This window comes from Vipera ursinii (genome assembly GCF_947247035.1).
Source record: "Vipera ursinii genome assembly, contig: scaffold_249, whole genome shotgun sequence".
Classification (NCBI taxonomy): Eukaryota; Metazoa; Chordata; class Lepidosauria; order Squamata; family Viperidae; genus Vipera; species Vipera ursinii.
In genome coordinates, this window is record NW_028148105.1 from 7,501 (window position 1) to 32,500 (window position 25,000).

The following is a 25,000-nucleotide window of genomic DNA, read 5'->3' on the forward strand; positions in this document are numbered from 1 at the left end:
TTAGTTTGCCAGAGAACGTGAGTGACTTGCTTTTCTGAGCAGCTGGGAAGGAGAACACCCAACCTATGATGCACTGCCACTCCTCTTACATTCCCAGGTATGTTCTAAGCCCTGCAGGCACAGTATCTCCAGTTTAGAAGCAGCAGGTGGTCTGGTGATCCTCCACCAGTTGGTGGCCATAATCTAGAACTGTGGGGTCCCTGGAGCTCTCTGAGCTTGGCAGTTTCCTTGCAGACTTTTCATGACCCAACTAGGGAACGCCATCTGTGCTGGAAGGGAGGAGGAGCAGAAGACTCTGGGGTGGTTTCCTGGCAGACGTTTCATGACCAAGCTAGGTGACCTCATCAGTGCCACCAGGCTGAGGGACCACCACAGCTCAACCCTCAGATATAACTATTTCCTTGTATCGGAGCCACGTACGGGCATCCAGATCTAAGGCGCTCCTCCCTTTGAGGACCTGGAACTGTAACGCAGGGCCGGTGAGGGGAAACTGACCATCTTCCTGTTGCCTTTGGTGGCAGATCCTCAAGACCTTGGAGCTCCTTCCCATCCCTAACAAGAACATGCTGGAGGAGAGCAAAGTCCTCCCCATCATCCAACGTTGGGCCCGGACCAAGTCGGCCGTCCCGCAGCTGAGCGAAGGAGACGGCTACTCCAGCGAGAACACCTCCCGGGCTCACACGCCCCTCAACACGCCCGATCCGTCTTCCAAGCCCATCCTGGAGGGCGAGACGGACACCCCGAAGAAGGCAGCCTTCCGGAGAGTCAAGATCATCAGTGAGAACAGCATGGACAGCGCCCTCTCAGACACCGCCAGCGAGATGGAGCTGAAGGAGAACAAGGAAGAGTTGGAGCATCCCGACTACCACCCAGCCGAAGCCGGGGACGAGCACCCCGTGGAGCAGGAGACCCCCAAGGTGGCCCCCACGGAAGACTTGACGGACGCCACCCAGGTTCCCGCTGCTGACCAGGAGGCAGAGCCCGAGGGGGGGAGCAAGGAGGGCCTCATCCCCAAGCTGGAAGACCCCGTGGCTGCAGAGACCCCCTCTCAAGACGAAGAGGAAGGGGTCTCCGATGCGGAGAGCGAACGGAGTCAGGAACCGGCCGACAAGTTGCTGGACCTCAGTGACCTGGCTACCAAGCTTCTGGACTGCTGGAAAGACCTCAAAGTAAGTTGAAACACTCTTTTAAGTTGGTAGCTTGGCTCAAAATTTTAAAGCCTGTGTGTGTGTGTTTTGTGGTGTTCGCACATGCAAGTTCCCCTTTCGGGAGGAGAATGAGCGAACGGACGGACGGACGATATACGTTCAACGGTATAAGTTGAATCCTCTGCCTGCTTTTGAGGCTTAACGCTAGCAAGCATCACTGTCTACTTCCCATTTTGAACCGATTTATTTTATTATTATTTTTTCTGTGAAAAAAATAATAATTTTATTATTATTTAAAGCACGAAAAGCTTCCATTTGGCTCGGCCATAGAACAGAAATGAAGGACAAGTCGTCTCTCGGCAGGACAGAATTTGGGTTCCTGCATAGTATAATTAATTAATTAATGACCAATTAGTGAATTAATAATTTTAAGTTTGAGCAAACTTGGATTTTCAGCAGGTTAATTTCCAACAGAGTGGAAGCCTTCCCATTAGAAAGTGGATTTTCCTATGCCAAAGTAGCTGTGGATTTACTGGCCAGTGCAGTTAGTCCTCGACTTAACAATTGTTCATTTAGCGACTTTGAAGTTACAACGGCCCTGGGAAAAGTGACTTATGACCGTTTTTCATGTAGCATCCCCGGGCTTCGTATGATCAAAATTCAGAAAATTTATGACGGTCCCAGGGTCGTGTAAATCCCCCTTTTGTGACCTTCTGGCAAGTCGTGTGACTCACTTAACAGTCCCAGTGATTCACTTAACGGCCGTGGCGAGAAAGGTCGTAAAAACGGGGCAAAACTCACTTAACAGCTGCCAGACTTAGCAAGAGAAACGTTGGGCTGAGTTTTGTTTGTAAGTCGAGGGGGGCTTCCTGTAAAATGTGAAATTTTATCAGTCACGGGATCAAATTCCGGTGTCCTTTGAAGCGTGCGAAGGGATGTTAGAAACCTATTTTGCATTTTCAAGAATAGCAAGATTCAGCCTAGCAGAAGGGTTGGTTGGTGATGTACCCTTTCTGAGTTGTTAGTAACTTAGCCCAGGGGGAAAAAAAGAATAAAAAAATATGGGAGTCGTGAAAAGGAGAAGAAAGCCTTGTAGAAGAAGAGAAGCGAGTTTGGATCCTGTCTTTCGATTTTTACTTTTCAAAAGTTACAAATCTCCATAGCAGTCATTCTAAACCTTGGCATGTTTAAGAGGGGTGGGCGGCTGGGGGGATTCTGGGAGTGGAAGCCCACCTACCTTTAAGCTGCCGAGGTTGAGAAAAGCTGCTCTAGCTAGTAAGCGAAGAGGGGGAGGAGACCTTAGCGCAATTCATTCTTTCTTACTCCTAGTTGCATTTTTGCTCCAGTAATTTAATTTTTTTTTTTTTTTGCGTCTGCAATATTGGTTATATATTCAGGGACCCCCTGAAGCTACGGTCCTGTCTGGAGTGGAATAGAATTTATCATGTTTTTGGGATAGGTTGCTTCTGACATGAAAGGAGGGCACATTAAGTGCTTTAATGCTGCTTAAAGTGTAGTTTGTCGAACTATACTGGGTCTTTGCGCCTTAGCGTGTCTTCTATGCATGTTTAATTCGTGTCCCAGAATTCCATGCGTCAGTCTACACCCCAATGACTGGGCAGGGAAGAGAGAGAGAGAGAGAGAGAGAAAAAAAAAGCTAGGTCTGAAATAAACTTCTAAATGCAGTTTAATGATTTTGCAGCTTGAGAATTGACAGTTTCGGTATGAAGTCAAGCACAGAAAAATACACATACAGTTTTTGCTTAGATCTTTTAGTGTTTCTTTTTTTTTTCTCCCCCTTTTGGGGTACCTCTGATTCTTGGCTCAAATTTGGCCAGCTCTGGAATCATTCTCTGTCCAAGGTTACCACTGCAGATCTTAAAGCTAAACCGAGTTTACTCTTTTGATGGTCACATAGCTGCATTCAGGAAGCATTTTAAGGGGCTGATTTTGGATATACAGATTAATGAGATCTCCAAAGTAGGATCCCCCTGCATGGCCAGCCATGTATCTGAAATCTTACATTCTCATATTTCCACACGTGGGAATATGTTGTGTTTCCATGTGTGGGCGATTTCAGATCTCGCCTATCCGTTGTCATGGCATTAAGAGTTATCTGCTTCTGTCTTGAGTTTTCCAAGAATTTAATGTAAGATCCTTAAAGAGGAGTCCGACGTAGAATTAATAGAGCAGTTTCCCAACAGTGAGAACACTTAATCAGTGGAATTAATCAGCTTGCCTCCAGAAATGGTGAGGGCTCCATCATTGGAGGTTTTGAACAACAGCCATTTGTCTTGGAGGGAATAAGGGCTCCTACCTCATTAGGGGATAGGACTAGATGACCTCCAAGGTCCCTTACAGTTCTGTTATTCTGTAAGACCAATTAGTCAGTGGAAAGGCATGCCTCCAGAAGGGGTGGTTGCTCCATCACTGAAGATTTTCAAAAATAGACTGGGCAGCCACTTGTCTGGAAGGGTCTGGGGTCTCCTGCTGGAGCAGGGGGTTAGACTAGATGACCTCCAAGGTCCCTTCTAGCCCTTGACTCCCATGTTGTAAAAGATTGGGCAGCCATTTGCCCAGGATTTCACAGTCCCTATACGGCCTGTGTAGATAACTTTTCTTTTTAAAGGCAACTGATTTTTGTCTTTTTTAAAAAAATCTGCATATGTGTGTGTGTGCATGCCTACACACCTTCACAACTCTTGTGGTTCATCCCTCCACAACAGCCCCAGTTTATTCTGGAAAAAATGACTGGCTGGTCTTAAGACGGCCCCTTGACCGTTGCAGAAACATCGCTCTTGACTCCAGGTTGAAAGCAGTACCGATAAAATGACCTATTTTTTTTCTTTTTTTCTTTGTCCTGATGAAAAGTAGGAATGCAGGTAGTCCTCGACTTACAACCATTCGTTTAAGTGACCGTTCAAAGTCACTAAACAGCCCTGAAAAATTTTGGCTGGTGACTGCTTTTCACCCTTAGCGACCGCTGCAGCATCCCCGTGGGTCACGTGGTCACAAATTCATCCACTTGGGAATTTATTTATGACGGTTGCAACGTCCCCGGAGGGGGGGGGAGGGAGTCACGTGATCCCCTTTTGCCACCTTCTGACAAGCAAAGTCAGTGGGGGAAGCCAGATCCACTCAACGACCGTGTCACTAACTTAGCAACTGCGATGATTCACTTAACAACTGTGGCAAGAGAGGTTGTAAAATGGGGCAAAGCTCACTCAACAGCAGTCTCTCCTGGCAGTGGAAAATTTGGGCTCCGTTGTGGTCGTAAGTCGAGGACTATTTATATCTTTTTTATGGCCAGACACCCCCCCCCTCTCCCCAAAAAAGCAAAGCTATCGAAAAATATCTGGAGGGAAACCCCAGTTGCATGGCCAGAAGTGAAAGCAAGAAGGTTCATTCAACGGGTTGAGTGGTCTACGGACCTTCTCCGTAGTCCAGGTCACGGTTGTCTCAAAAAAAAGTGATTTTTTTTTCCCCCTCCAAAAGGGCAACTGGCCTTCCTTGGGCTTGTTCGTTTTCCCTGGCAAACCTTTCGCTTCTCATCCTTCTTCCGAAGAAGCTTCTTAGGGGGTGAGAAGCAAAACGTTTTCAGGGAGGGAAAAACAACAAGGCCAAGAAATTCCAGCTGCCCTTTGGGCGGGGAGGGTGGGTGAGGGGTGGGCAGGGGCAAAAAAAACCAAACCCACGGCCTTTGGGACAACGGGTGGAGCCTGAGCGCCACGCAAGCGACGCGCCGGTCCTTCCCTTGAGCCGTCCCTCAGGAAGCCTCGTGGGGGCGGGGTGGGGCCTGGAAGCCGCGTCCCCCCACCCCCAGCGTCTTTGCTCTGAGCCCCTCAGAGTAGTAATTGCAACCATTTCCATCCAGCTTCTCAGGGCAGCAAGGACCTCCTTAACATCCCCAGCTGGCCCACCACTCCCATTTTCAACTCCGTCCTCCGGAAGAATGGAGAACCCCGTGGAAGAGAAAAAAATCCCAGCAAGATGGTTGGCAACCTGGCTGGTGCATGAGCAAATAGGCTGAATTAAGCCTGGAAAAGCACAGAGGTGGCTAACTCTTTGAGGCCGACGTAAATTTGGGGGCGTCCGGCAACGGATGACGCCCGGGGAGCAGCCCCACCTTATTCCTGGCGGGAGAGCCGGATCGTGTGAGCTATTCCGTTTTATTTTACACACCGCGCACACACACACTCCTTCACACGCCTCGCCCTGGCTCGGCGCTTCGAGGGCTTCGCCGGCCTGAAGGCCTCGAACCCCCAAGCCAGGGTCCATTCCAACACAAAATCCACCTCACACACACCGGCACAGCACACGCAGACTGCAAAAAAAAAAAAGTACGTTTTCAGCACAGGTTTTATGCACCCTTTTCCCGCCAGCAGTGGGAAAAGGTGCATGGCTCACCCCGTGCTGAAAACGGACACCGTTGCACTAACAAACCGTCATCGCCTTTCTTTGTGTGGCTCGTGCGAAGAGCCGGAACTGGGCATGTATGAGTGACAGGTAAGTCTTGCGTAAAGACGGACCGCGAAGCAACCCTGCGGGAAAGCGTCCGACGTCTTTAAGGTAGGATGAGTAATGATTCCATCGCTGGCCACCTTCCCAAATTGGCAAAACCGACAATGGTGGTTTGCCGTGAAAGTGATCTGGGTGGGAAAGTCTTCACTGTCCCACCATCCCGAAGGCCAAGAGCGACTTGACCTCTGTCAATAAGTATGTGCTTTATTTAGAATTAAATAAATCGTGGATTGATAGATCCTCAGTCAGTCGTCACTTTCAGCTATTTATTTTGGATTTGTTTTGGGGGGGGGTTGACTTCTGAGTCAGTGTTGTGGCCCTACAATTTTCTTGTTTGGGGGGGGGGGTTGGATTTGAGAAGGGATGGGATAGAATCGAATTGAATAGAACAGAATATGGAATAGAATAGATAGAAGGGAATGGAATAGAATAGAATAATAGGACAGAAAATAGAATAGAACGGAAAATAGAATAGAACATAGAGCGTAACATAGAATAGAACAGAACAGTATACTGAATATAGAATAGAATTAGAATGAAACAGAATATAGAATAGAATAGAATAACAGAGTTGGGAGGGACCTTGGAGGTCATCTAGTCCAACCCACCTGCTCAGGCAGGAGACTTTATACCATTTCAGACAAACGGCTGTCCAGTCTCTTCTTAAAAACCAGTGTTGGAGCATTCACAGTTTCTGGAGGCAAGGAGTTCCACTGGTTAATTGTTCTCACTGTCAGGAAATTTCTCTCCTTGACTAGTTTCCATCCGTTGCTTCTTGTCCTGCTTTCAGGCGCTTTGGAGAATAGCTTGACTGCCTCTTCTTTGGGGCCGCCCCTGTGATACTGGAAGAGTTGCTGTCATGTCTCCCCTGGTTGACTATTGTCTGCTTGCTAGGGCTGACTGGCCCAAGGCCACCCAGTTGGTGTTGTGTCTAAGGGAGTGCTAGAACTCCAAGTCTCCTGGTTTCTAGCCCAGGTGCCTTAAGCTCCTAAGGAAGGGCAAGGAAGGAAAAGAAAGAAGGTAGGAATAAGCAAAGAAAGAGGGGAGGGAGGGGCAGGAACAGAGGAAAGATGGGAAGGAGAAGGGAAAGGAAGGAAGGAGAAGGTGGGAGGGAGGAAGTGAAAAAGGAAAAAGGGAGGGAGGGAGGGAGCAAAAGAAGGGACAGGAAGGAATGAGAGGCAGGGAGGAAGGAAGGAAGGAAAAGAAATGAGAGAGGGAAGAAGGACGAAAGGAAGGAGAGGAAGGAAGGAAAAGGAAGGGAAAGGAAGGAGAGACGAAGGAAAGGAAGTAAAGGGAAGGGAGGAAAAGGAGAGGGAGGAAGGAAGGAAAGGAAAAGGAAGAGGCAGGGAACAAGTAAGGAAGAAAAAGAAGGGAATGTAGGAAGGCAGACACAAGGGACAGAGGAAGGAAAACAGAAGAAAGAAGGAAGGGGAAAGGGGGAAAGAAGGAGAGGCAGGGAGGAAGTAAGAAGGGAGAGGAAGGAGGAAGAAAGGGAAGGAAGAGAAATGAAGGAGGAAGGAAGGGAGGAGGTGGAAAAAGGCAGGGAGGGGAGAAGGGAGAGGAAGGAAGAGAGGAAGGAAAGAAGCGGAATACGGAAGAAAAGGAAAAAGGAGAGAGGAAGGGGAGAGGCAGGAAGGAAGGAAAGGAAGGAAGGAAGGGGGAGAGGCTTGGAGGAAGGAAGGAAGGGAAGAAAAAGAAAGAAAGAAAGAGAGAAAGAAAGAAAGAAAGAAAGAGAAAGAGACACGCTTTACAACCGTCTGCCTTCGTGCGCAGAGTCCATTAAATCAGGAGGTGAGGGAGGATCCCTTGCAGGGACGTGCCGAGGAGTTTAACCAACATCTGTCGGACAAAATCGCTCGGATTCGGACCGGTTTGGATTCTGACTGGGCAGAGTCTGACGATCAGGACACGGGTGGTCTTGTCGATATCATCTGGGAGGAGTTTGATTCTGTGACTCCGGAGGAAGTGGACAGGATCATGGGGAGGCTGAGCGCCACCACATGTTTACTGGACCCGTGCCCTTCCTGGCTGGTTTATGCAGCCCGGGAGAGGACACGCAGCTGGTTCCAGGCAGTTATATCGGCTTCTTTGAGTGAGGGTATCTTCCCCGCCGTCTTGAAGGAGGCGGTGGTGAGGCCCCTCCTCAAGAAGCCTGCCTTGGACCCAGCTGTATTGAACAACTTTCGTCCTGTCTCCAACCTTCGCTTTCTTGCGAAGGTTGTTGAGAGTGTGGTGGCGCATCAGCTCCCTCTGGTCCTGGATGAAGCGGATTATCTAGACCCGTACCAATCGGGTTTCAGGCCCGGGTACAGCACGGAGACGGCATTGGTCGCGCTGGTGAATGATCTCTGGAGGGCTCGGGACAGGGGGCATTCCTCTGTCTTAGTCCTATTAGACCTCTCGGCGGCTTTCGATACCATCGACCATGGTATCTTGCTGCGGCGTCTCAGGGGACTGGGAGTGGGAGGCACAGTTTTACAGTGGTTCTCCTCCTATCTCTTGGGACGTTCGCAGTCGGTGTTGGCAGGGGGGCAGAGGTCGACCGCGAGGTCTCTCATTTGTGGAGTTCCTCAGGGGTCGGTCCTCTCGCCTCTCCTGTTCAACATCTACATGAAGCCGCTGGGTGAGATCATTCGTGGCTTTGGAGTTGGGTATCATCAGTATGCTGATGATACCCAACTTTTCTTTTCGACCCCAAACCACCCCAGTGATGCCCTCAACGTGATGTCCCGTTGCCTGGAGGCGGTTCGGGTCTGGATGGGGAGGAACAGACTCCAGCTCAACCCCGACAAGACTGAGTGGCTTTGCATACCTTCATCCCGGGTTTACTCGGACATTCCATCTCTAGCTATGGGGGGTGAATCATTACCCCCCGTAGATAGGGCTCGCAACTTGGGGGTCCTCCTAGATTCACGGCTCACCTTGGAAGATCATATAGGAGCCGTGACTAGGGGGGCCTTCGCACAGGTTCGCCTGGTGCGTCAGTTGCGGCCCTATCTTAGCCGGGATGATCTATGCACAGTCACTCATGCGCTCGTGTCCTCTCGTCTGGACTACTGCAACGCTCTCTACATGGGGCTGCCCTTGAGGACCACTCGGAAGCTCCAACTGGTACAGAATGCAGCCGCGAGAGTGGTGTTGGGAGTCTCCCGATACTCCCACGTTACACCTCTGCTCCGTGAGCTGCATTGGTTGCCAGTTGCCTTCCGGGTGAGATTCAAGGTACTGGTAACGGTATTCAAAGCACTCCATGGCATGGGGCCGGAGTACCTCAGGGAACATCTGCTGCCGGCATCAAGCTCCCTGCGCCCTGTGCGTTCCCACAGAGAGGGCCTCCTCAGGGTGCCACCGATCAGAGAATGTCGATTGGTGGCCCCCAGGGGGAGATCCTTCTCTGTGGGCGCTCCGGAGCTGTGGAATCAGCTACCGGTAGAGCTCCGGACGGCGCCCGATCTTCGCTCCTTTCGTCGCGATCTTAAGACATTTCTGTTTGTACAAGCCGGCCTAGCCTGAGGGGGAGTGTTGGGGTTGTTTTATCTCTCGCTTTTTAATTTTTCTGGGGGTTTTTAGCGTTGTATTTATATTGTTCTTAACTAGGGCTATTGTTTAATCCTGTTTTAATGTTTGTATTCGCTATTTTATTCTGCCCTGTGAACCGCCCTGAGTCCTCAGGGAGAAGGGCGGTATATAAGTGTTATTAAATTAAATTAAATTAAATTATCACGGTCCTAACCTGAGGACTGTCTCTCGTCTGATAAACCTGCCGATCCACCTGCCGAGTCTGTTAACGGAGGAAAAAGAAAGAGGATAAAAGCAAAGGGGCGTTTGGCGCTCTTTTCCCATTGTCCCTTTTTTAAATGCAGGTCAATAGTGAAAAATGGGATGATGATTATTATTATTATTTTGTCCTTTCCCCCCCCCCCAAAGCATTCTCCTAGACCAGGGGTGTCAAATGGCCGGACGCGTCGCCAGGAAACCCCCACCCCCCACCCCGTTGCCGGCCACGGTGGGGGGAAAAGCTCCAATAGGTTGGGCGACGTCACGTGACGTGGCGAGTCGAACTTGTCTGTCCCAGACCGTGGGAAGTATTTCCCTCCCCCCCCCGGTCCAATTTGGCTGGGTGGGCAGCCTTTTTGCTTGCAAAGTAGTCTTTCTTTGGGAACTCTTAAAAACATTTTTAGTTTTCACACTTAGTAAAACTTGGTTACTGGAGAGGGGGGAAAAATGTTAGTTGGCCGTTTAATAAGGACAGGAGGAATCGATTATTTAGGCCTCACCCTTTCATGCAGCTTCATAATCATGAAACTTATTAATTACTTATTTTCCCACCGTGGCTTGTAATAACACGGACTGACAGATTTAACTACTGCAGGTAGTCCTCCGTTTATGGCCACAATTGAGCCCAAAATTTTCTGTTGCTAAGCAACACAATTATTAAGTGAAATTTGCCCCATTTTACAACCTCTCTTGCCGCAGTTGTTAAGTAAATCGTTGCAATTGTTCAGTTAGTAACAAGGTTGTTAAGTGAGTCCGGCTTCACCATTGACTTGTCAGCAGGCTTGCCAAAGGGCATTACGTGACCCTGTGAGCGTCATAAGTACGAGTCGGTTGCCAGCCGTGAAAGGGGATGCTGCAGTGGTCCTAAGTGTGAAAAAGGGTCATAAGTCACTTTTGCCTGTGCCGTTATAACTTCAAACGGTCACTAAACAAACAGTTGTAAGTCAAGGATCAGCGGTATTTGAAACCAGCATTGCAGTAGGTATATTAGGGAAGGTAGCATTGCGATGGAAGTGCTAATGTTTTGTTTAATAACACGGCACTCATTAATTTTTGTATTTATTTAGAAAACCTGGACCTTACAGAAGCCCACCAAACCCCCAACAACAACTTGATGGGCGGGGGGGCTGCTGCATATCTCCCTGGGGTCTCCTGGTCTTTGGGGAAAACTCTGAGAAGAATGTCAGTGTAGGCACCGGTCTTACCTCTTCGGGGTTGATGTTCCACAGGGAGAAGTCCCATCAGATGGGCCTCCTTAAGAGGGGACCCATAACATCTCCTGACCCCCTGCTCTGATGGGTAGAGTGGAAGTAACTGGGAGAAGATGGTCCTTCAAAGAACAGGGAGGGAGCCAACATGGAGAAGGCGCTTCTTGGTCCCACCAGGTGGACCTCCGTAAGAGAGGTGACCCGTAACAGCTCCTGCCTCTCCACAGTGGTGGGTCCTGTGGAGGTAACTGGGAGAAGATGGTCCTTCAAAGAACAGGGAGGAATCCACCACGGAAAAGGCCCTTCCTGGTCCCAACAGGTGGACCTCCATAAGAGAGGGAGCCATAACATCTACCTCTCCATGGTGGTGAGTCCTGTGGAGGTACCTGGGAAAAGATGGTCCTTCAGGGAGGGAGCCACCACAGAGAGGGCCCTTCTTCTGGGTCCCACCAGACGGACTTTCTTAAGAGAGGGAACCAACAACTGGGGTGATGTTCCTCGTCTTGCACATGGAATTTATTCATCACTTTGTGGCTTAATTGAAATCATGGTTTTCTTATCCATACTAGCTCATAAACATACCGTCAACCTTGCAACAGATCTGGCCGAAGCCGTTTCGGTTGTTACAAGATAGGAAAGTTTCCTATTAGACTAAACAGTTTTCTATCCCGTGGGAACCAAGGTCGTTTTTGTTTCTCTCAGCTGTGGAGGATGATCCTTAGTATTAGAAAGCCCACCTGGGTGTATTACTGGGAAACGTAGTTGATTGCGTAGCCAATGGGAAACTCAAGGCTTGGCGTTCTAATTGGCCTCATCTGCCGGGCCATGGCGCAGAGTCCCCGATAGCACGTGTAGGAGGGAGAATCTCCAGGCCCTCCGGGAGGCCCATGATTCACTGTGGAGGATGGCGGGTGTGCTCCAGGATACCTGGCGGATAATAGATGGGCTGCAAAGAATCAGGATCAAGCTCAGATTTTGAAAGTTTTTATTTTTTAATTTTTTAATTCCATTTATATCCCGCCCTTCTCCGAAGACTCAGGGCGGCTTACAAGGTGAACACTTTGACTCTGGCAGGGATTGTGTGTAGAAGAATCTCATTCCTTCTGATTTTTGTATAACCATTCACTCTGTTGGTTTTTTTGTTATTTTTATTATAGGACATGTTTTATTGTATTTTATGATACTGTATTATGACATGATATATTTACATTAATTATAATATGTTATATATTATGTTAGAATATGTTATATTACATTACAATATTCCGTATAATATGTTATATATGATATTATAGCTATTATTGTATTTTATATATTATATATCATATCGTTAAGACTAGATTGCTGGTCTTAACTTACTTACCCTTTGGGGTTTTTAATTGTAGGAGGTGTACCGGATCCCGAAGAAGAGTCAAGTAGAAAAGGAGGCCAGTGGTACGTATGCCAAGAGATCGCTTTTTCAAGCCTTCCAGACTTGAATGCTTCTTAACTCTGGCAGCTTTAAGATGGGTGGACTTCAACTCCCAGGATTCTGGGCGCTTGTAAGTTCACCCGCCTCCAAGCTGCCAAGATGGTGAAGCACTAAGTTATAATAGGCTCACAGTCAGGGCTGGAAGACATATGGAGGCCATTGTGGAAGAGGATAACGGCCCTCTGAGTGACTGATTGATTGAGACGGGTGGATGGGGGTAGGCAGGTAGGTGGGCTAGGTACATAGGTAGTTATTAGACAGACAGACAGACATGTGCGGGTAGGTAGATACGTATGTACGTATGTATGAGAGAGAGAGGAGTGGAGAGGGAAATTAAAATGTTTCTAAACACTAATGATCCTTGTGCTTATGGATATTCCGAGCTGCCCAGATAAGAAAAAATAATGTGCTTTTATGAAAATTCATTTTATTTGTTTTACTTATTAAATTTGTTTGCCCCACCCATCTCCCCCGCAAGGCAGTTTGTCAGGCGGTAGATTTTTCTTTGGTTTTTTTCCCACCTCGTCTCCCAAGTCTGGCTAGATCTGGGCTTGGGGTAAACGAAAAGTCCCTCCTTTGCTCTCGCTTTCTTCGCAGAGCACGGGAGAGAGGCGGTGGGCCGAGACACCCAGGGCACCCCCAAAAACCAGAGCAGAGAACGTGACCCCGAAAGGCAGAGCAAAGAGAAGAAAAAGCGGAGAGACTCCTTGTCCCCCCCGTCGGCCTACGAGCGAGGCACCAAGCGACCGGATGACCGGCAAGTTGGGAATGGTTGAACCCGCTTTTCCTTTTTAATATTTGCAGGTAGTCCTCGACTTACGACCGATCATTCAGCGACAGCAGTTGTGATGGCACTGAACAAAGGGACTTGCAACCCAGGGTTAAAGTTACGACCCGTTAGTTTAACAGGAGGGCCGACACTTGATCATGTAGGCACCTCGCTTAACGACTGCAACCACTGAGCGACTATAATGGGCAGCCTCGTTGCAGTCATTAAGCGAGGTACACAGGTGACAGCCTCACTCAATGAACAGCCTCCATTGCAGTCATAACTTGAGGAATGTCTGTACTGCTGCATAGAAAAAAGGTTGAAATTAAGTGTGGGGGGAGGGCGGGAGAAGAGGGCTTTTTAATTCATTTTTAAAATGTTTTTTTATTTTATACTGTCCACGCTTCAAGACAACCGTCCTAAAAAAAAACATTTAGTAATCCAAATAAAGATTTTTTTAATACTTAAAAAAAAGCAGATTGGGGAAAAAAAGGAATAAAATTGCTAGCACCCAACAGGAATCACTGCGCGGGAAGAATAAAAATTTAAAAATGCCTAAAATACTATTTAATCCCTTGCAAAGATTGCGTGGATTTAAAAATATTAACGATGGCCTCACTGGACCAGGCCTGCAAAAGTCAACACAAGGAGGGCACCACAAAACGATTTTGCCAGGACACCTCCTAAAATACAGGGAGTCCTCAACTTACAACCACAACTGAGCCCCAAATTTCTGTTGCTGGGTGAGACAGTTGTTAAGTGAATTTTGTCCCATTTTACGAACTCTCTTGCCACAGTTGTTAAGCAAATGACTGTGGTTGTTAAGCGAATCCAGCTTCCCATTGACTTTGCTTGTCAGAAGGTCGCAAAAGGAGATCGCATGACCCCGGCACACTGCGACCGTCGTAAGGATGAGTCAGCTGCCAAGTGGCTGAATTTAGATCACGTGAGCCTGGGGATGGCCGTAAGTGTGAAAAAAACCCGGCCATAAGTCACTTTTTTCAATGCCGTTGTAAGTTCCAACAGTCACTAAGCAAACAGTTGTAAGTCGAGGACTACCTGTATTATGAGTCTTGGAGTCCAAAAAACTGTTCAAAACTTTTCCACAAGGCGCTTTGGTCTTGTGGATACGCTGCTGGCTAGGCGCCCGTGAGCTCCAGTCCCACTCGACTCGTGGCACGCGGCCACCTCGCACCGGGACTCTCAACCCTCCCGTTTTCTCTCCCCCCTCCCCCGCTGCAGCTACGACACGCTGGCCGCGGGTTCGAAGAAGAAGGCCCGGCTGAAGGACCGCAGCAAGCTGTCCACGGAAGAACGGCGGAAGCTGTTCGAGCAGGAGGTCGCCCAGCGGGAGGCGCAGAAGCAGCAGCAGCAGCAGCTGCAGAGCCTGGGCATGGCGTCCCCCCTGCCATACGACTCCCTGGGCTACGGGGCCTCCCACCCCCCCTTCATGGGGTACCCCCCGGGTTACCCCATGCAGTCCTACGTGGACCCCACCAACCCCAACGCCGGCAAGGTGCTGCTGCCCACGCCCAGCATGGAGCCCATGTGCTCGCCAGCCTCGTACGAGCCCTCGCAGACCCTGGTGGGCCACGCCATGGAGCCCAGCCTGGCCGCTTCACAGCCTGTGCCTGTGGTCCAGCACGTGGCAGCCCCCTTGGAGGTGTCCACGCCCCAGTACGTGGCCCCGAGCGACCCCATGGTCCACCAGGAGCCCAGCGTGGCTGTCTTGCCAGTGGCAGCACCGGGTCCGGTCCAGGGACAAAGCTACGGCATCTGGGACTCCGGCCAGACGACCGTGGCCGTACAGCCCCCTTACTCTCCGGCCCAGTCCCAGCCCGCCATCTACTACCAAGGACAGGCCTGCCCAGCGGTCTACGGCGTCACCTCGCCTTATTCGCAGACCACACCGCCCATCGTGCAGGTAATCTCGCCAGGGTGAAGGCACGGCAGGACTGGGCGCGATCCTCTCGCCTGGGTGGCCTTTCGGGGGGGGGACACTCAAAACGGGGCTGACCAGTGCTATAGGTTGTCCTCGACTTACGAACACAACTGAGACCAAATTCCCATCGCTAAGCGAGATAGGGGGGAGTCGTGCACTGATTTTTCTGACCTTTTTTTGCCACTGTTGTTAAACGAGTTCCTGTCTGTAAGTGAGTCACATGGTCGTTAAGCAAATCCACCTTCTCCCCATTGACTTGGCCTGTTGGAAGGTCGCAAAAGGGGATCACGTGACCCTGGAACACTGCGACCGTCATAAATACGAGTCAGTTGCCAAGCGTCCTAATTTTGATCATGTGACCATGGGGGTTGCTGCAACGGTCCTAAGCATGGCAAAATGGGTCATAAGTTGGGTTTTTTTCAGTGTGGTTGTAGCTTTGAGCGGTCACTAAATGAACCGTTACGAGTCGAGGATGACCTACAGGCAGACTAATCTTTGGAAATGGCTCTTCCGTTTCTTGCAGAGTTACGCCCAGCCAAGTCTTCAGTACATCCAAGGACAGCAGATTTACACCACCCACCCTCCCAGCGTGGTGGTGCAACCCACAACTGCCGTCACCACTATTGTCACCACCGGGCAGCCGCCGCCTATCCAACAGGTAGAGATGGGAGGAAGCTTGTTCGTTTCACGCCTTGGTGCTGTCAGGCTTGCGAGATTGTGTGCCACTTGGGAAGGGTAGTTTCATCCGTCTCCATTGCCGTTGTTAAGCAAGGACTTGGTGGGCTGTTGAACGAGGACCTCACAGGACAAAGAGTTTCTGATTTCCCGCCGTCTTCCCCATTGACTTTGTTTACTGGAAGCCCAGCCGGAAAAGTCACACGTGACCTTGGAGACAGCTGGAAGTGTGGAGTCGAGTTGTTCAATGACATTGGCTCAGCGCTGTCATAAGTTCAGATGGGTGGTTGCTAAAATGAGTAGTTGTTAAACGAGGATCCTCTGTCTGTCTGCTGGAGAGTCTTACTTCCTAATCTGGTCTGCTTTGTAAATCGGGCAGTGGCCCATAGAGCAGAAAGTGGCTTTTGCAAACCTCTGCTTGGACAGGCGTGGACTTCAACTCCCAGAATTCCCCAGCCGGCCGAGTCGAAGTCCACGCATCTTCAAGGGGCCAAGATTGAGAACATTGCCTCACACGCTATTGAGTCAAGTGTTTCGGCTTACGCTTCCCAGCAGGGGAAATATTCCTGAAAAGCTTCTGCGTCCTTTTTTTAAGTGTAAAAGCAGGCTAGAAACATGGAAGTTTTGGAAGAAGATTGCTTTGCAGATTGATCTGTTTTCTCTTCTCTTCCCTTTCTCTCTGCCTCTCTTCTCCCCCTCTTCTCTCTCTCCCTTTCTTCTTCTCTTCACTTTACCTTTTTTACTCTCCCTTTCTCCCCTTCCTTCCTCTTTTTTCTCCCTCCCTCCCCCCTTTCAGCCAGAAATGGTGGTGGCCAACAACCTCTTGGACCTGCCTCCTCCCTCTCCTCCCAAGCCCAAAACCATCGTCCTGCCCCCCAATTGGAAAACGGCCCGCGATCCCGAGGGCAAGATCTACTACTACCACGTGGTCACCAGGTAAGGCAGCTCCCTCCGGCCTCTGATCCAGGGAGGGGACCCGGCCGCGGACGCTTCGCTGTGTTCTGAGCCCCCCGTCTGGGCCTGTGCCCGAAGACCCTCAACCAGCCCAGGCAGCGGCGTTGTGTGTTTCAGATTGTGTTTTTGGAGTCCCGGACTGACTCTCCTCTTTGTGCAGGCAAACCCAGTGGGACCCACCCAACTGGGACAGCCCTGAAGACGACGCCAGCCTGGAGCACGAAGCCGAAATGGATCTTGGCACACCGACGTACGACGAAAATCCCATGAAGGTGAGTTGGAGCGAAGCTCCCCCTGATAGGCATTGTGCAGATTTTCTAATCCGAGGAGTTCTCAAGTTACAGCCGGCAGGTTTAGGGCCCTCCGTTCGGACGCACAGGGGACCCGGAATAGGGAACTTACGGCCCAGATTCGAAGTTACGATGCCCAGAAACGGAGAAGTTGGAGATGGCGGAGACTTTTTAAAAAAAAAAAAAACAAATAATTAAAACGGATTAATATATTTTATTGTATTATTTTAATAAATTAAAATAGTAATTAATATTTTTAAAAAAACAAGCAGGAAATATGGCAAATTACAGATAATACTCGATTTACGACAGATTTCCCCCCCAAAAGTTAATTTGCAACCCAATTTTTGACATCCGCCTCCCATCCCCCGCAGGGTCCTTGAACTGGGCCCTTGGCGCTCGGTGACACAAATATACTAATCACCGTTTGCAGCATTTTGCAAACGTGGGACCATGTTTTAATGGCAGTTTTTTCTGAAAATTAGCAGTTACTTCCGATTTTCATGCAAAATTGCACCCTTTGTAGACCGTTGGCTCGCTTAATGGCTGCTCATTCATTTCATGACCATCATATTCACTTAACGACTACCACTAATAAGTCAGAAAATTGGAACATCGTATGCTTTATGAGCATTAGGACCTACGACGATAATGGGGAGGCTCCATTACAGTCATAAGTCAAGGACTATCCGTAGTGTGAAAATCTGTGCTGGTGATGACCTATAAAGCCCTGAATGGCTTGGGTCCGGGGTATCTGAGGGAACACCTGCTGCCGGCATCAAGCTCCCTTCGTCCAGTGCACTCCCACAGGGAGGGTCTTCTCAGGGTGCTGCCGGTAAAAGACTGCCGGCGGACGACACCCAGGGATAGGGCCTTCTCAGTGGGGGCGCCTGCCCTGTGGAACCAGCTGCCCGTGGAGCTGAGGACTGCCTCCGACCTCCATTCCGCCGGGACCTGAAGACCTGGCTCTTTTTTTTTTTATTGAAAAGTTTTATCATACATTTTATCTTTAACAAACCCCCCTACCCCTCCCCTATCCCTCCCTCCTTACCCCTCCCCCCCCCCCCGACTTCCCAGAGCTAAGTACAAGGTATAAAAAACAAAAAAAAAGAATCATAAACAACCATATGCTAACAACCGTAAACTCTAAAATCTATCACTCTCTAGCTCATATAGGATAACTACAAACACTATTAATATAGAATATATAAAAATATATATAAAAAAAAGGGAAAAAGAAAGGAAGACTTATTCAAATGCTACATGAAACTTCTTAGTCCCGTATTTGTTCTGGATATACTCAATCCATTTTCTCCACTCCATAATATAGCGTTCTTGCGAATGATCTTTCAAATAAGCCGATATCTTTGCCATCTCTGCCAGGTCAGAAACTTTTAAAGTCCATTCTTCTATATTCGGCAGTTCCTCCTTCTTCCAATACTGACCTATTAAGAGTCTTGCTGCCGTAATTAAATTCAACATCAACTTAGTGTCCACAACTGTAACATCTGTAATTATTCCCAACAAAAAAAGTTGCGGACAAAACTTTATCCTCTGTTTAAAAATCTTCTGCATGTTCCACCAGACTTTTATCCAAAAAGCCTTAACCTTTTTACAAGTCCACCATATGTGAAAATATGAGCTATCCGGACCAGGCTGAGAGTTTTTAATTTTAATTTTAATTGGGGTTTTTATTTTTTCAGGGATTGATGTCATTTTTTAAATTGTTTTTAACTTTTGCATTCCTTGTTTTAAATACCCTGTAAACCGCCCCGAGTCCTTTGGGAAAGGGCGGTATATAAATCGAATAAAAATAAATAAATAAATAAAAATAAATTCCATAGCTAGTTATTCAGGTCCTATAACTACTTGAGTTATAAGAAGTAGGTAGGTAGCCCGGTCGTAAGTTGTTGCAGTTAAAAGTCAAGGCATCAGGTGAACCCATTCTAAGTTACAATGGATGTTAATCAAACAGCGTGGTCATTAAGCGAAACACTGCGGTCGCTAAGCGAAACACCGCAGTCGTTAAGTGAATCCACTTTTCCCAACGGGAAACGAAACCGGAAGTAAACACTGGAAAATGGCAAAAAAAAATGTTGCAGGGAGGGAGGAAGAAGGGAAGGACACAAGGCAGAAAAAGGAAGAAGGGAGGAAGGAAAAGAAAGAGAGGAAAGAGAAAGAGGGGAGGTAGGAGGAAGGAAGGAAGGAAGGAAGGAAGGAAGGAAGGAAGGAAGGAAGGAAAAGAAAGACACTGCAAACACACACACACCATAGAGATGAGCTGGCTGCTGAGCACTCGAAATGCAGTCCTTGTAGGGTGTGTAGTTGTGTTCAAAAGGAGCCATAAAGAGCTCTTGGGAGGTAGGTCATAAGGTCAAGTGAGGACGACCAGCAAAGTCTCCTTGTAGAGAAAACATAAATACGGAACTCCTCTAGGTGCTGTCTAAGCTTTGCGAGTCTCCAGTCTTCACAACCTCGCGACTGGTGGACTTCAACTCCCAGAATTCCCCAGCCAGTAAGGTTGACTGGGGAATCCTGGGAGTTGAAGTCCACAAGTTGGGACGCCCCGCTTGCCACTGAGCTTCTGCCCTAGGGATCGTTGAGGCTCTGGTTTTGCCCAGGCGTTTTTGTTTTCGGTCACAGGCACCTCCCCCGCCTGGTTTCCTGTTGTACTTCCTCCAGATTGTTCTGTACCAGCCTGCTACCGGCCCTGCAGAAAAGGCAGGGACAACCCCTTTACAAACGGCAATAGGCTGGAATTACGCCTGCCAAATTTATAGCTACAAAAACAAACAAGACACGAACCAAGAAACAGGAGCTTTAAGAAACAGGAACTATCCAAGCGGTTGCCTTCAGCAAACCAGCCCTCCCCACACATTCCCCTTATATAGAGTTCAGGACGTGGCTTCTCTCTGCCTCCTTCCGAGGTGCCCCATTGCCTTCCTCTGTTTACTCCTACTTGACTGCCTCCTGCGTCGGGCGTCCTTGAACAGGGCCAGCTGTGGGTCATCTTCATCCACGCTGTCAGGCTCACACAGCTGGGTCTCCGTGGTGACCAAGTGGGAGGGGCCTGGCTGAGGGCTCTCATCAGCAAGATCTTCAACCCCCTCAGCAAGGTCTTCAAGACCCCCCTCCTCCTCTGAGTCCTCCGACCCAACTGCCGAACCCACAGGCTGACCCTGAATCACAACACAGATATTTAAAAAATGGAAAATGCAAATAAAAGAATAAGCCACGAAGTAACTCTGATTAAAGAGTCGCCTGATAGGGGACGTGGGCAGCACAAGCCTTTAATAATAAAAAATAAAAATAAAAATTCCCAAAGCAAACAGTCATGAATCTCTGGCTTCTCTGCTGCCTGTTCCTCCTTCGTTATTATTTGCACAACACAACATTTTTTTTCTCCTGTCATGATTCTCCGATTGTGTCGGTCTCTTCCCAGTCTTCCAAAAAACCCAAAACAGCCGAAGCGGACACTTCCAGCGAACTGGCTAAGAAGAGCAAAGAGGTCTTCCGTAAAGAGGCGAGTTCGTTTTCCTTATCAATTTTGTTTTATTTTTTATTTTATTTTACTTATATCCTAAATTCAGTATTTCTTATCAATAACTAAAGATGGCGAACGGACCCAATGCACCTTCCTCATCCCATTTTCCCCACAACAACAGCCCTGTGAGGTTGGCTGGGCTGAAAGAGTGTGACTGGCACAAAGTCACCCAGCCGGCTTTCGTGCCCAAGGGCAGGACTAGAACTCCCAGTCCCCTAGTGCAGGGATGGCGAACCTTTTAGAGACCGAGTGCCCAAACTGCAGTCCAAAACCTTAGGTATCTTCGGGTGCCAGGTGGGCGTGGCCGCGGTGGGAACGGCAGACTGGGTGGGACTAAAAAGTTCAATCAGTCAATTACCACTTTGTGAGATCTTTACCCCCCCCCTCCTCCACAGAAGTTGAAATTGACTGATTGAACCTGGGTGTTTTTTGGGGGGGGGTTGCACATGGTGGTGGAGGCCTAAAGTGAAAAGGTTTTATAAAACCCAGCTGAAGGCCTAGGACTTAGGCGATGGTGCGTGTGCTCAGAGAGGGCTATGTGTGCCACAGGTTCACCACCATGGCCCTAGTGAATGACCCAAAGTCACCCAGCCGGCCTTCGTGCCCAAGGGAAAGACTAGAACTCGCCATCTCCTGGCCATTGGCCCAAAGTCAACCAGCTGGCCTTCATACCTAAGGGAGAACTAGAACTCACCATCTCCTGGCCATTGGCCCAAAGTCAACCAGCCGGCCTTCGTGCCCAAGGGCAGGACTGGAACTCGCCGTCTCCTGGCCATTGGCCCAAAGTCAACCAGCCGGCCTTCGTGCCCAAGGGCAGGACTGGAACTCGCCGTCTCCTGGCCATTGGCCCAAAGTCAACCAGCTGGCCTTCATACCTAAGGGAGAACTAGAACTCACCATCTCCTGGCCATTGGCCCAAAGTCAACCAGCCGGCCTTCGTGCCCAAGGGCAGGACTAGAACTCGCCGTCTCCTGGCCATTGGCCCAAAGTCAACCAGCTGGCCTTCATACCTAAGGGAGAACTAGAACTCACCATCTCCTGGCCATTGGCCCAAAGTCAACCAGCCGGCCTTCATACCTAAGGGAGAACAAGAACTCACCATCTCCTGGCCATTGGCCCAAAGTCAACCAGCTGGCCTTCATACTTAAGGGAGAACTAGAACTCACCATCTCCTGGCCATTGGCCCAAAGTCAACCAGCTGGCCTTCATACCTAAGGGAGAACAAGAACTCACCATCTCCTGGCCATTGACCCAAAGTCACCCAGTCGGCCTTCGTGCCCAAGGGCGGGACTAGAACTCGCCGTCTCCTGGCCATTGGCCCAAAGTCAACCAGCTGGCCTTCATACTTAAGGGAGAACTAGAACTCACCATCTCCTGTCCATTGGCCCAAAGTCACCCAGCTGGCCTTCGCACCCAAGGGCAGGACTAGAACTCACCATCTCCTGTCCATTGGCCCAAAGTCACCCAGCTGGCCTTCGCACCCAAGGGCAAGACTAGAACTCACCATCTCCTGGCCATTGGCCCAAAGTCACCCAGCTGGCTTTCGTGCCCAAGGCGGGACTAGAACTCACCATCTCCTGGCCATTGGCCCAAAGTCAACCAGCTGGCCTTCATACCTAAGGGAGAACTAGAACTCACCATCTCCTGGCCATTGGCCCAAAGTCAACCAGCCGGCCTTCATGCCCAAGGGCAGGACTGGAACTCGCCGTCTCCTGGCCATTGGCCCAAAGTCAACCAGCTGGCCTTCCTACTTAAGGGAGAACTAGAACTCACCATCTCCTGGCCATTGGCCCAAAGTCAACCAGCCGGCCTTCGCGCCCAAGGGCAGGACTAGAACTCGCCGTCTCCTGGCCATTGGCCCAAAGTCACCCAGCTGGCTTTCGTGAACAAGGCGGGACTAGAACTTGCCGTCTCCTGGCCATTGGCCCAAAGTCACCCAGTCGATCTTGGCGCCCAAGGGCAGGACTAGAACTCGCCGTCTCCTGGCCATTGGCCCAAAGTCACCCAGTCGATCTTCGCGCCCAAGGGCAGGACTAGAACTCGCCGTCTCCTGGCCATTGGCCCAAAGTCACCCAGCTGGCTTTCGTGCCCAAGGCGGGACTAGAACTCGCCATCTCCTGGCCATTGGCCCAAAGTCAACCAGCTGGCCTTCCTACTTAAGGGAGAACTAGAACTCACCATCTCCTGGCCATTGGCCCAAAGTCAACCAGCCGGCCTTCGCGCCCAAGGGCAGGACTAGAACTCGCCGTCTCCTGGCCATTGGCCCAAAGTCAACCAGCTGGCCTTCATACCTAAGGGAGAACTAGAACTCACCATCTCCTGGCCATTGGCCCAAAGTCAACCAGCCGGCCTTCGTGCCCAAGGCGGGACTAGAACTCACCATCTCCTGGCCATTGGCCCAAAGTCACCCAGCTGGCCTTCATACCTAAGGGAGAACAAGAACTCACCATCTCCTGGCCATTGGCCCAAAGTCACCCAGTCGATCTTCGCGCCCAAGGGCAGGACTAGAACTCGCCGTCTCCTGGCCATTGGCCCAAAGTCACCCAGCTGGCTTTCGTGCCCAAGGCGGGACTAGAACTCGCCATCTCCTGGCCATTGGCCGAAAGTCAACCAGCTGGCCTTCCTACTTAAGGGAGAACTAGAACTCACCATCTCCTGGCCATTGGCCCAAAGTCAACCAGCCGGCCTTCGCGCCCAAGGGCAGGACTAGAACTCGCCGTCTCCTGTCCATTGGCCCAAAGTCACCCAGCTGGCCTTCATACCTAAGGGAGAACTAGAACTCACCATCTCCTGGCCATTGGCCCAAAGTCAACCAGCCGGCCTTCGTGCCCAAGGCGGGACTAGAACTCACCATCTCCTGGCCATTGGCCCAAAGTCACCCAGCTGGCCTTCATACCTAAGGGAGAACAAGAACTCACCATCTCCTGGCCATTGGCCCAAAGTCAACCAGCTGGCCTTCATACTTAAGGGAGAACTAGAACTCACCATCTCCTGGCCATTGGCCCAAAGTCAACCAGCTGGCCTTCATACCTAAGGGAGAACAAGAACTCACCATCTCCTGGCCATTGGCCCAAAGTCACCCAGTCGGCCTTTGTGCCCAAGGGCGGGACTAGAACTCGCCGTCTCCTGGCCATTGGCCCAAAGTCAACCAGCTGGCCTTCATACTTAAGGGAGAACTAGAACTCACCATCTCCTGTCCATTGGCCCAAAGTCACCCAGCTGGCCTTCGCACCCAAGGGCAGGACTAGAACTCACCATCTCCTGTCCATTGGCCCAAAGTCACCCAGCTGGCCTTCGCACCCAAGGGCAAGACTAGAACTCACCATCTCCTGGCCATTGGCCCAAAGTCACCCAGCTGGCTTTCGTGCCCAAGGCGGGACTAGAACTCACCATCTCCTGGCCATTGGCCCAAAGTCAACCAGCTGGCCTTCATACCTAAGGGAGAACTAGAACTCACCATCTCCTGGCCATTGGCCCAAAGTCAACCAGCCGGCCTTCATGCCCAAGGGCAGGACTAGAACTCGCCGTCTCCTGGCCATTGGCCCAAAGTCAACCAGCTGGCCTTCCTACTTAAGGGAGAACAAGAACTCACCATCTCCTGTCCATTGGCCCAAAGTCAACCAGCCGGCCTTCGCGCCCAAGGGCAGGACTAGAACTTGCCGTCTCCTGGCCATTGGCCCAAAGTCACCCAGTCGATCTTGGCGCCCAAGGGCAGGACTAGAACTCGCCGTCTCCTGGCCATTGGCCCAAAGTCACCCAGTCGATCTTCGCGCCCAAGGGCAGGACTAGAACTCGCCGTCTCCTGGCCATTGGCCCAAAGTCACCCAGCTGGCTTTCGTGCCCAAGGCGGGACTAGAACTCGCCATCTCCTGGCCATTGGCCCAAAGTCAACCAGCTGGCCTTCCTACTTAAGGGAGAACTAGAACTCACCATCTCCTGGCCATTGGCCCAAAGTCACCCAGTCAATCTTCGCGCCCAAGGGCAGGACTAGAACTCGCCGTCTCCTGGCCATTGGCCCAAAGTCACCCAGCTGGCTTTCGTGCCCAAGGCGGGACTAGAACTCGCCATCTCCTGGCCATTGGCCCAAAGTCAACCAGCTGGCCTTCCTACTTAAGGGAGAACTAGAACTCACCATCTCCTGGCCATTGGCCCAAAGTCACCCAGTCGATCTTCGCGCCCAAGGGCAGGACTAGAACTCGCCGTCTCCTGGCCATTGGCCCAAAGTCACCCAGCTGGCTTTCGTGCCAAGGCGGGACTAGAACTCGCCATCTCCTGGCCATTGGCCCAAAGTCAACCAGCTGGCCTTCCTACTTAAGGGAGAACTAGAACTCACCATCTCCTGGCCATTGGCCCAAAGTCACCCAGTCGGCCTTCGCGCCCAAGGGCAGGACTAGAACTCGCTGTGTGACCAGCCTAGCTGCAGGGATTCTGCCAGGGCTGCCTCTCGACTCAAATCCTTCGCTCCGTGGAACTGCAGATTCGGGTTTTTTGCGGGGACAGAAGTGAGCGCAGTTCATTCAGGCACGATCTGAGGCAAAAGGGAGCAAAGCCTCAAATTGGACCAACCCCAAAATCCCCCCCCCCCCACACACACACACGCACACCCTCGCATCCAGGCAAGCGGGGTTCACACAAGGGGCAGAAATGGTTTTGGTAAAGCCTTGGCATCCCTCAGGTGTCCTGGCAAAGCTTGAAGAAACG

The 25,000-nt window shown here is 50.3% G+C and overlaps 1 protein-coding gene across 1 annotated transcript in view; it reads left to right on the top strand.

The window, feature by feature from the left end:
• The window catches only part of LOC310650741 (histone-lysine N-methyltransferase SETD2-like), a gene marked incomplete at its 3' end in the record, with an annotated part of 26,585 nt that overhangs the window by 1,330 nt on the left and 255 nt on the right, over positions 1 to 25,000 (top strand). Inside the window, 8 exon segments of the mRNA XM_083380329.1 lie at positions 522 to 1,169; positions 12,040 to 12,088; positions 12,723 to 12,882; positions 14,137 to 14,818; positions 15,360 to 15,494; positions 16,308 to 16,447; positions 16,626 to 16,737; positions 20,198 to 20,278. Of these exon segments, the coding sequence (XP_083236455.1) occupies positions 522 to 1,169; positions 12,040 to 12,088; positions 12,723 to 12,882; positions 14,137 to 14,818; positions 15,360 to 15,494; positions 16,308 to 16,447; positions 16,626 to 16,737; positions 20,198 to 20,278 (2,007 nt within the window).